At 39.4% G+C, this 12,601-nt stretch overlaps 1 protein-coding gene across 2 annotated transcripts in view; it reads left to right on the top strand.

Moving 5' to 3' along the window:
* The window catches only part of CPQ (carboxypeptidase Q), a 144,771-nt gene that overhangs the window by 94,952 nt on the left and 37,218 nt on the right, over positions 1-12,601 (top strand). For both annotated transcript variants that reach the window (XM_058815395.1, XM_058815388.1), the window contains exon 6: positions 10,482-10,573. In XM_058815395.1, the coding sequence (XP_058671378.1) occupies positions 10,482-10,573 (92 nt within the window). The remainder of the gene's footprint in view (positions 1-10,481; positions 10,574-12,601) is intronic.

Genomic DNA, 12,601 nt, shown 5'->3' with positions numbered 1-12,601 from the left:
CTCTCTCCTTTTAATCTGTCTGCAAACTCTGTGTGATAGATTGCAAATATCTCCGTGGCAGTATTGAGAGCGTTATTTGGGGTAATTAAGAGATGATGGGAAGACACTGGAGGTGTTTTAGAGAAGAAAGGCTAGCAGGTTCCCATCATTAAGCTGAGGGAATCCATGGGGTGTTGGATGAGCTGTAATGTAGTGTGATGCAGGCCTTTGGAAGCTGTAGGAGACACAGCACTCAAGCAAATTGCAGTTTTCTAGTTTTACAGAACACCAGCTGTGCAGCTAATTACAGCCTAGAAATCTCAAATCCAACTTGTTTTCAGGTTCCATTTACAATTCTAAACTTTTGTTAGTTTGTTAGTTTATGTACAAGGAAGAGCATCTCTGGAGCTGGCCAATGCCATTTGCCTCAGCGTTTTCATGTTGGCCCAGTTAGTGCTCTGGTGTTGTTTGAAATACAGCTTCTCATGTCCCTCTCTCACACAAGGAGAGATAAAAGGTGAGATAAAAGACTAAATAAGCAGCTACACATAGAACATCACCATAAAAATCACACAAAATTTATTTTGCTGCCATATTTTTTTGTTGGTTGGACAGTTTGCAGGACTTGATCCTCCTTTGGATATTGGTTGTCAGTTTCTGTGGAGGAAATATTTGTCCTCCTTTCCCACCATTTCAAGCCTGCAGCTCTTCTTGCTCGGGAGTCACTTCTGCACTGGGTATTTGAGCGGGCAGCAGCTCGTGTCCTGTGGATCCAGAGCTTTAGTCAGTACTGCCTCTTTGCTCCTAATCCAGCTGTGCTCCCATACTGCTTGGCTGAGGGGCATTTCCCAGCTGAGGCTGCAGGTGTTCTGCCCTCCTCCAGCCCTGCCAAAGCCACCTCACACTCTAGTGCTGGAAATATGGGCTTTTCATCCCTAAAGGGAGCTTGAAGGAACTGAATAATAACAATAATAGAGAAAGATCTTCAGGATGTGGTTGTATGGCAGTGTCAGATTTCCAAACATAGAACTTTAAGTCTTCTAACAGCAGTAGGGAGCATACTGGTGTTAGAAATCCAGTTGATTTTGGTAGATGAATTTCAGTGCTTTCTTCTGAAAAACTTCAGAAATTATAATTGTTATGTCTTTTTTTTTTAATTAAACATCTGGAATCAATTTTTTTTCCTGTTGAGAATAGAAACTGATGGGGTATGTAACTTGACACTACAGTCTAGTCTGTTTTCAGAGACCCATCTCTGCTAGCACAGGAGGAATCAAACAGTCAACAGGTTCTTTGTTCACATCCCAGGTTTCTTTCAGCAACATTTACCCACAAGCTCTCTTTCCTTGTTCAAGAAAGAGAGCTTTTCTCTACCTTTTCCTGGCTGTGTTTGGGTCTCTCTTGCTTCATTGCTAGCTAACTCTTGGTGCCCTGCCAAGCCCAGAGGTGCATACCCATCCATGAGCTACTGCTCAATCTGGGGACATCTTCAGAAGGCAATGGCTGAGCTGCGAATTTGTCAAATGACAAACTTTTCCTCTTTCTCTTCAATTGCTTGAACTGCAGCCAGTGTAAGGAGTTGCCAGTGAATGCTATCTGAACCCCTGCTTCCACTGAAGTGGTCAGTGCAGACTCCAGGAAAGGCTGCACTCCAAAGACCACCACAGTGGTGGGTTGGGATGCAGAGTGAACAGTTCCCTGCGCGTGCTGTTGTGTTGTGCACTGAGCTCATGTTCAGTCATGTCTGCCTACTGCCTCAGACCAGGAAATCTGTGCTTGGACTGTGCCTCAAAGTGCTTCTGAGAGTCCTGTTCTTCCATGTAAGAAAACACTTGCTATGGGGAGCTGCCAGAGCCAGTGAATAGCAGCAGTCAAGTAGATGAACAGGGAACATTTTCCTCTTTCACAGCCAGGGTAGGATGATGATGGAGCTAGATAGCTGCTAGAGTAGCTTGATGAAGGAAGAATGATTGTTGACAAAATCTAATCCCAGTCATCACACCTTTTACACAGCTTTCCTGCATTCCTAGACGATGATGAAACATGAAAAAGGGAGAAATGTATGGTGATAGATGATAGGGGCCATTTCTCTTCTTTGTCTATTTGCCAGCATTAAGCTAACTGAGGCTTCATAAATCAGCTTTCCTGTAGATGTAGACACGGATCTGGCATGCCCAAATTAGTGCTTTATAGAAAAAAGACACAGAAAACTACAGAAATGTTTTTAAAACAATGCATGTAAGAATTTTAAGGTACTAATTGAGTTATTAATACTAATAAGGAGTTGATTAGACAGTTTTTCCCCCTTAAAACTTATTTAAAATTGAAATTGTAACTCTCATCTGAATTATACCCATGACTAATGTAACTGGAAAACCATTAGACAGATTTTTGTACAGTTCACTGTAGTCTTTGTATGAAGCTACATTTCTCCAGTCCAAATTCACTGGCTAATATATGAGGACTAAAGATATGTTTTATTAAAAACATGATCACCAGAGTAATTCCTTTTCTGCTAGCTTAATTGAAGTCAAATAAATGCAGTTTTAACATGCTTGCAAAATATTTTGTTAAACATTTTTCTGAATTTCTTGTAGTGGTGTAATTTGCAGTCTAGGAGACATGTTGTGAAACATAATTAAATGACTACTTTTACAGTTTCTAAAGGACTACTTTTACAGTTTCTGGGGTTTTTTCTTTAATCAAATATGCCTGATATTAACTTCTTGTTCTTACATTCTTTTCACTTTCCCAAGGCTGAGTGTTTTGTTCTGGCCTTCACATTTTCAATTATATTAAATCTTCTTGGTATGAAATATCTGCATATGCTGTTACACTACAAATACATTTATTCCTTCATTTTAACATTTGATTGAGTGCATATTTAGCAAGTACTTAAATCTTCAATTTTCATACTGTGTTGACATAACAGAAGGGTGACTACAAACATAAAAGGTTGCTAATCTGATGGTAAATTTAGATATACGGCCCTCCATAGCAATTTTGCTCTTTGTCTTGTGGACTGCTGCTTCTCTGCAAGATTTAATTTACCCAGAAAATTAAAGAAAAAATTGTAGCTTTGATTATCTGTAAAAATCTTTTAAAACCTGACAATGCTAGCTGTTGTGTGTTATTGGTTTTGTTATTCACGTCTCTAACATGGTTGATGTGGTGAAGTGCTGAAATCCTTCCCAAATGAAATAAGGGGCTTCTTGTCCTTACTGTCATTTTTTTTAAGGTATAAATTTTCAATATGGAGACAAAAGTGTGCCTCTTTCATTTTCTGACTCATCAGCTCTCAGAATAGCCTAACAGATTTGTTTTCTATTCCAAAGAGCAGGACAGCAGAGGCAGAATTCAGACCCACCTCTCATTATGATCAAACCATGCCTGATATTTGTAATCCCATAGAGTGTGGGAGTGGGCCCCACATTGCATTTTCTGCTCCCCAGTTTTGTGGGATCACATATACCCTTAAGGAAGAATGTGTTCCTGAAGAGGAATAAAGTGTATTTTAAATCTGGACAGTGTCTTATTCCTTTTGTGGGGCTCGGAGAACACGTTTACAGGACCAGAGCAAGGCATGGGGTGGAGGAGTTCTCTGCTGACTCTGCACTTGGCTTTTTTACACAGGAAAGTTTCTGTTTCCTTTTCTTCTCCTTTTTTTCTTTTTCCCCTCTTTTTTTTTTTTTTTTTTTTTTTTTGGTACACATGATTTGTAGTGGCTCCATGGCACTACACGAAACAGTTCTTAGTTTAAAACCCCATGTGCAGACAAGCACATTTGGCAGTACTTCTCATCTGAAGTCCCCCTCAGCTGTGCTGCCAGGTGGCAGGAAGGTGTCCACAGAGAAACCCTCTCTCTGGCATTGTTGTTGCCTGACTTGCAGCCCATAAGCACCAGGCTCTGGGCTTGGCTTCCCTCTTCTCTCCCTCACCCCCCCAAAGGGCTTAATCCATGTTATTTTTAGTTACTAGACTTGCAAATCATTCACAGATTTCCCCTCCAGTCTTGGATACCCAGCTCCTTCCTTGACATTTCCTCTTGGATATTGCATTGCTTTTTAAAAATAAATCTACCTAAAACATCTCCCATTTCCCTTCTCCACTCTTCTGTAAATCTGCCTCTCTGCCATAAGATCATCAGCCTCCCTAAAAACAGAAAAAGAAAATTGCTTGTGTAATCTCAGTGTCTTGCTGCACTGCTGTTAAGGCTGATGGTGCTCTGCAAATCCAGTCTTTCCCTAGGCTGGCTCACCTTGGGCGCTGCCTTGCCCCTGTGCTGCCCTCTTTGAAAGGCCTGTCCAAACAGCTGCTCACAGTCTGTGCTAGTGGCAGTCGTGTCCTCTCAAGCCCCAAAACATGTTTCTGAGCAAGCTGACAGCCCCAGGCGAGGCTGAGCTGCAGCATCCGGCTTGGCTCATCACTCTGCTTTGATTTCCCCTCCCCAGCCACAGACCTGACCATTTTCTGTCTTCCTGCAATGGTTCATCTCTTCTGCTCCAGACCTCATCTCTCCTTACTCCAGAGTTTTGACACTCAGAGGTTTTTTTGTTTCCCAGTGCTATTTTTTGCAGTGCTTTGTCCTCAGTGCCACAAAAAGAAGCTATCAACAGACAAAAATCAAGGAGATTGCACTGCATTAGACTGGTTTAAGAAGAAAAGAAAGTTTCCAAAGCTGAAAGCTGTTTCCCATGTCTAATTTGAGCCTCACTAGGGAATTAGAAATATGTTATAATCAAGGTTTAAGTAGCACTAAAAGGGTTTTTTTTGAGCTGTTCTTTGCCTTGTTTTTGTAAGCTTTTAACTTTGAAGCTCTACGAAGAACTTGAGGGTTCTGATTGGTGAGAGGGTGGACATGACCTGGCAATGTGCACTTATAGCCTAGAAAGCCAAATATGTCCTGGGCTGCATCCAAAACAACATGGCCAGCAGGGTGAGAAAGGGAATTCTGCCTCTCTGGTCTCCCCTTGTGAGACCCCACCTGTGCTGCATCCAGCTCTGAGGATCCCAGGATAAGAAGGATGTGGACCTGCTGGGGTGAGTGCAGAGGAGGGCCTTGAAGATGATTACAAGAACCTCTCCTGTGAGGAAAGGCTGAGGGAATTGCAATTGCTCATCCTGGAGAAGAGAAGGCTTAGGGATGACTTTATTGTGGCCTTCAAGTACCTGAAGGAAGCGCACAAGAAAGATGAGGAGAGCCTATTTAGAAGAGCATGTAGCCACAGGGCATGGCGCAATGGTTTCAAACTTCGAGAAGAGGTTTAGATTAGATGCTTGGGAGGAATCCAAATTCCTTGGGTGAGATGGTGAGGGTGGTGAGGCACTGGCACAGGTTGCACAGAGAGGTTGCAAATGCTCTGTCTATGCAAGTGTTTAAGGCCAGGCTGGATGGAGGTCTGAGCAACCTGGCCTAGTGAAATGTCGCTGCTCATGGCAGGGACATTAGAACTAAATGATCTCTAATGTCCCTTCCAACCCAAACCACTCTATGATTCTGTGATTTTCTCTGTGAAATCATTATTTGTCACTCAATTAAAAAAACAATTTCTTCTTAAATAAATGAATACACAGGCACTTTTCTGCTCAAGTACTGAGATCAGTTGTTTAAACCGTAGAGAGCTGTGTTTCTAATAAGAGTGAAAGCCAAAGTACTTTTCTGGTTTAGAATGGAAATTTCTTCTAGGTCTTCAGAGGAAAAAGTCTGGACATCTTCAATTAACTGTGTTATTACTATCATGCTATTGATTACAGTTTATTTCTGTATGTATATTATTTGAAATTAGGCAGGGAAACAGGTTGCTAGCAGTAAGAGCTTTTTCTCTTCCTTGCCCATACCACAGGATACATAAATCAGGTATTAGCAGACTGTACCACTGTTTTTGATGATGAGTTCTTATCTTTAGCAAAATGTGGAGTACTGGTTTTATTTTTATTTTATGCTGTGGCAGAAATGGAAATTCCAGGTATTTTATGAGAAGTGCATGCATGATAGAAATATCCTGTCTAATGACACCCAGTAAATCCCCTATGTCTAATCAGCTCCAAACTTGAAAAAGGTAGGGAGTGTAATAAGAATTTAAAGAATGTCAGCAACATCATTGTGTATCTTGATATTTTTTGTATAAATACTTATAAATATTTTTGTATAAATACCTTTTAAAGTAATTAAAAACCACAAGGTGACAATACAGAAAAGGCCACAGCCCATGTATGTTCAGCACAGCAGAGGACAATGCTTAAGGATGACATATCTGTATATACCTCCCTAGTAGCTTCTAAAGCAAGTACATTAGTGACTTAGGGAGTAAGAGAACACAGAGAATAGTTTGGGTTGATAAACATTATTAAAGGTCATTTAGTCCAACACCCCTATAATGAACAGGAACTGCTTCAACTTGATCAGGTTGCTCAGAGCCCTGTTGCATCTGACCTGGAATTTCTCCAGGGATGGGGCATCTACAATCTCTCTGGGCAACCTGTGACCGTGTTTCACTGCCCTCACTGTAAAAAGCATTTCCTTAGATCTAATCTGAATCTACTCTCCTTTAGTTTAAAACCTTTGCTCCTTGTTCTTATTGTCACGGGCCCTGCTAAAAAGTCTGTCCCCATTTCTTGTTGATTCCTTTCAGTTACTGGAAGGCTCCTCTAAGGTCTCCCTGGAGCTTTCTCTAGCCTCAGCCTTTCCTCATAGGAGAGAAGTTCCATCTTTGTGACCCTCCCCTGGACCCACTTACCCATGTCCATGTCTTCCCTGTGCTGAGGACTTCAGGGCTGGATGCAGCACTCCAGGTGGGGTCTCCCCAGGGGAAGTAGAGGGCAGAATCACCTCCCTTGATTGGCAGTGCAATTTATTCTACTTTATGCTCAGATCAAGGCTTTTCTAGGCCATTTATGCAGGGTCTTAGGAATGCATTACTTCCTTGTTTTGCTTTGCCTCTGTGTACAGCTTTTGCTTTCCTTATTAAATTGTCTTTATCTCAACACATGACTTTTTTAGCTTTTATCCCGCTGATTTTCTCCCTTATCCCATTGGTGAGGGAGTGAGCAAGCAGCTGTGAGGGGCTTGGCTGCCAGCTGAGGTTAAACCTTGACACCTCTTAATCTACTCACATCCATTTGCAGTTTGCTTGTATGCCTCATATAAGCTGAACAGTTATTTGATTTGCTTGTATGTGATCCCATGACTTGATTTGCAGGGAAAATATCTGTTTTTACAAAGGTGGAATGCTTTTTATGGTTTTGTAAACTGGTCAGCGTTAAAATGACATTGAAGAAGCCTGTTAGCAATCTACACACTGTCTTAGAAAATATTTTATCTTTGTGATCCTCCCTATCGGTAAGGATTTATGGTTATAAAGTAGGAAAATAGTTACTGAAGGAAATTTTGTGTTTATAGTACTGATCTCTATTTTGATTTTAGAAAGATGATTCAAGTTTTCCTTCCTGACTTGTAGGCTATATTGAGAATGAAGTGGGTTTATTTTTTTCCTTTACATGTGACAGGCCATTATGATTTGTCTCTACATGTACAAAATGTTACATTTCAATTTTGCTATGTGGGAATGTCTCAATTCTGTCAAGCATGAGCAAGACATGTAGGACGTAAAATTCAGGTCTTGCTGCTGTTCTCTATGAATGTGGGCAATTTATGATGATTTAAAAGAAACAGAATATAGAATCAATAAGCCCTACACACTGGTATGACAGAAGTGTTTGTGGTACCCAAGGAGAAGGAAAGGATAGCAGCCACTCCAGCACAGAGGGAGTGTAATAGAGCAGGTGTCCTGCTGTGCTTGCTGCAGATGTATCCTTAGTCATAGATTGACCATATCAGTGTTTTTATTTCATTTGTGATTCCACATGCCCATAGTATCTTTTATGTTTGAGATAAACCCTAATAATATAGAGGCTGATCACCAAAATGTTATTTTGTGGTAAACTATGATTTTATTTCAGTTAAGGGCAAGGTAGAAGGGAGAAAAAAAGATAACACATTTTTCTAAAGCACTGTGGAGATTTGGAAATTCATTTGTAGGTTTTTTCTTCTGATAGCCTCTTTAATAGTATGTAATAAGTAATTTATTCAGATAGCAAGGAAAGAGGCACAATTTTATTTGTATAACAGTTTTCCTTCATTTAAAATTGCCTACTCACCCCTCAAATGTGTTGCACCCATCATAAAACAGTTTCCTAGCCCAATTGCTATTTTATCCTGTCTTTTCAATATATATTTGGGCTGCAATCTGAAAGACTTCTGATTTTGTGAAGATGATACCTTGCTGGGAACCAGTGGTTTTTAAGAAGCAAACCAAAGTAGTTAAACTTACTTTGAAAAACTTCTGTAAATTGAATACAGAACTTCATTTTTTTTTCTAATAAAAACATGCATTGAGAATATTCTCATCAATTTTACTTCTGGATACTGGATTTATTTGCTGCTCTTTGGTCAGATTAGCTCTGTTTTTAACAGCAGGTAGATAAATAGTTATCACTTTCAGATTAAGATAATGAGGAAATTAAATTTTCCCCTGTAGACTTTGTTTGTATTTAAAATAACTGCCTCCATAGCTCATATATTTTTATTTTTTTGCCATGTCCCAGACCGGAGAGACCAAAGCTCAGCAGGGCATTTTATTTCCCCAGCTTCAATGGACAGATGCAATGATGGGCTGGGGATGGGGTGGGGGGGAGCCATAAGAATCTCTAATGTCTTTTCCACAAGTGAGCTGAGATCATCTCCAGCCCCTGGAGAGGAGGAGCTGAGGTTACAGCCCATCTGAGCCAACCATGAGGATGCCCTGATCACTGGCCCTCACTGGCTAAGGGCAGCAGTGGCAGACTAAAGCAGCTTGATTTTTGCCTGGGAGGAGCCAGGAGATGCTGCTTCCCTGTCTTGAGCATTTCCTACCAAATCTACACTCACAGGCTTGGTATGGTGGGCTGGAGATTGGACTTTACTTTGCCTTTTTGTGATATGACAAATAAACTTCCTTTTTCCACTTAAACTGCAGTGCTGCTGGAACCATACTACAGCACTGGCCTCTGTGTTTTATACCAGCACTTCTTTTTCACAGCCACCTCTTCTAACCAAGCTGCTGACATATTTGGGGTTATTTTGGGCTTAAATCTTTCTGACTTCAAATTGGGAGCTATTTTATTATCTCAAGTTTGCCTCATAACCCATCTGACTAATTTGAAAAGCAAAGGAGTCTAATCCTTTACTATTGTGATTTAGGAGAGCAGGGAATCTACTGGGAGGTGTGCAGAAGGTTGTCTTTAAAGTAATGAAGTTTGACAGCCTTTCTGTTTACAGTCAGCAGATCAACATTCAGAAAATACACCTTTAAACTTGTTTGCACTTCTTTATGAAATATTGGAAAATCCAAGCTCTTTTGTTCAGATTTGGGGTATTCCTACTATATTCTGCCTTCAGTTTGGAGAATTGCTATCATGTAGTTTTGAGAAGAAATGCGTGGATCGTATTCATTGTGTCAAAAGAAAAAAATTAATGGAGGTCAAGTCTATTGGCAGTCTTCATCCATTTCAGTTAGGAAATGAAATAAGTTTTGACAGTGATACTGATATTATTTCTCTTCAGCACAATAGTGTGTGTGTGGTACTTTATCACTTGTGATAATCTCATGTTTTTTCTTTATTTTTTTTCTCTAACATAATTAGCATTCCACTGCACAGAGAACAATGTTTTCTTTATCTGTTTGCTCTTCCATGCTCTCAAGTTTCTCTCAATGTATTAATTTATGAATAGAAACAACCAAATAAATAGAGGGAAGCAACTTCTATCTGATCAGTTCTACCATGGCAAAAATGGCTTCAAAATATATCTGAGAACTTATCTTTCTGATTGGGCTACCATAGCAAAATAGAAAATGGCTTCATGTTTGCCTTCTTTTAGAAAGTCGTGCATACATTTAGCAGCTGACTCTTTCAGATTCCAAAGTACAGATTACTGCTTTTCATTTCTCTGATTGATAAAAAGCAAAATGATATTACATAGCCCCTCAGTTCTTGAAATTGATAAACATTTCTCATAAAAATCCAGCAGCTCATTTTCAATTAATTGTAATAAATGAACCATGACAAAGCAATGGTAGTTTTCATGAAAATTTGATTTGGATCTGCTACGAGTGGATATGTATTACTTATTGCAGACCACCCCAATGACAGCAGCACATGTTTTAGAAATCTATCAAGGTAGTTACTCTCTGGTGTGGTTTTCAGACAGTTTCAGTATGTCCCTGAAATGTGCTTCTCTTGTGCTACTACAACTGGCAGCAGTACCTCAACTGCCCACTTCTTCCTCATGTGAACTCTCTCCCCACACCCCTGTCTTTCATAGAAAAACCCATACTTGGTACAGGTGGTGTTTGGTTTGTGGAAATACAGGCTTTTTATCCAATGAAGGCTGGAGACCAATGCAAAAAATGCTCAAAATATATCTGTCTTTAATACTAAAAACAATATTAAAACCTGTGTTTTAGGACTTCGTCCAAAAAGGACACTGCGCTTGGTGCTGTGGACAGGAGAAGAGCAAGGAGGAGTCGGTGCTGGGCAATACTATCAATTACACAAGGTAAATATGTCTTTTCACCATTTTCTTGACAGTGCTTTTCTCCCCAGTCTTATGACTTGACTACTATTTTTGTCAAGATGTTCAGCTTAATATCTCACTAAAACCAGTGATCCCAGTTCTGCCTGAAAGTATATTTTCTGGTTTTAATCATAAACTTAATTTCACATTTAACAGTAAGCCCTGCAACCACACATGTGCATGTTCCACTTGACCTAAGATACTTTGTCAGAAAAGTGTTCTGAAACAGATATTTCATTATGATATCTGCCATAGCTTTCAAACATAGCTAACCTTCTGAGAATGAATGATGAATGGTCCCCATATGTTTGCAATATAAATAAATTTTGTTTGCCTTATGTATTTCTGCTTCATTGCATTTTCCCATAACATTTACAATGTAAAACATAAAATAATATGAAGAAAAGTATTTTCTACCTCTTCTTGGTAACGCATAGTCTATAATGTACTTACCAATTGTAAGTTTTGTGGGATCTGGAAATCCTAAAAGGTTGATTTCTGGTGATGCAAAGAACACACAAGCTCTATGACTTACGGCTATAAGGATAAAAATATAACATTTATCTCTCCTGCCAACAGCTGCCATTTCAAAATACATCATGAGATAAAGGGCAGTTGCCAAAACTATTTTGGAGATGAGTCTTTGGAATATGTATGTGTTTGGGTGTTTTTTCCACAGAAAAACTATGCTTGAATGATTATACCTGTGTAATAGCATACACAGAATAGTTTATACCTGTATAACTATTCTAAAGTGATCTTTTATTCTTCTCCCTAATTAAGTAGTATAACCCTCAACAATGGCTAATAAATCCAAGGCAGAGGCAAGGTGAATGCGAATGTGCCTAGGAAGCTACCTGTTCTACAACAGCATGAAAGCAGACTTGCAAGCAATTCTTAAGAGCATTTTTTAATGCTAAGCAACCTATCAGAACAAATAAATGAAAACCTCCTTTTGAATCAAATTCACTGTGATGAACCAAATTAGGTCAACTTGCATCTGGAATAGAGTTATCAGAGATAGGTTTAGAGCAGTTAGAGTTTTCTGACTAATTGATGAACAATCAAATATTTCCCACTAACTAGTTTCATATTGCCAAGAAGTATATTTAACTACCCATGTATAATGTTGTACCTCCTTGTATCTCCAAATTACAGGGATAACTCAGCTTTGTTATTTATTTTGGAAGAGGCACCCAAGAGCTTGCTTTTTTAGCTTCAAGGAGGTGACAGGTTGCAGTTTAGTATGTTAAGGATTCTGGATTTACCACTGGTACTCTGATATTCAGCTGGATTAGAAATATTCTGGAATAAGTAGCACATGAAAGAGATGCTTCTTATGTACAGAACTGCATTTTGGGGGAGGTGGAAGGATGGTCTGTACACACCACTTACCAGAAATGTATCTGAAGATTTACCTCTGTAGCTGTCCATGTTGGACAATAAGATCCATCCTATGGTGATGATGTCAGCAACGCATGAAATTGTCTCATGTTTATTCATCTTTTGCCACGATGGCTTTGTTTCACTGTTGTCTCAAAGATTTCTATTCAGAAATAATACCAAAAAGCAGACCTAAGGATCAAATAGGGAAATATAAAGCAGGCTGGGTGTTGCATGCAAGATATTTGGTTACTTTGCTTTTAGAATGTTGAGACAAAGATGTGTCTCAGTTCTTGCTCTGCTGGTGAGATTCCATCTGGATGTTGTGCTCTGCAAAGAAAGCCCTGTCTGACTTAACAGTTTGTAATTTACATGGAGAATTTAGGCAGAAATGACATCCGTCTGTTGTTTGTTGTTCTTGTTTCCCCTCTGCCATGTGATCTGGCATAATTATAAATCGATTTGACTATAGGATGTTGCATTACTCATAATAATGAAATAAAGTTGATTAATACTGTACATTAAATTTAGCATGAAAAATAACAACCTTTTAATGATTTACTTGCTCAAATTTCTGGCAATTAAGATAGTATGGCACACACATTGCTTGCTGATGGTAATGAATAC

This window comes from Ammospiza caudacuta, chromosome 1 (genome assembly GCF_027887145.1).
Source record: "Ammospiza caudacuta isolate bAmmCau1 chromosome 1, bAmmCau1.pri, whole genome shotgun sequence".
NCBI lineage: Eukaryota > Metazoa > Chordata > Aves > Passeriformes > Passerellidae > Ammospiza > Ammospiza caudacuta.
Note: the sequence above shows the minus strand (reverse complement) of the source record. Positions and strands in the feature narration are given on the sequence as shown.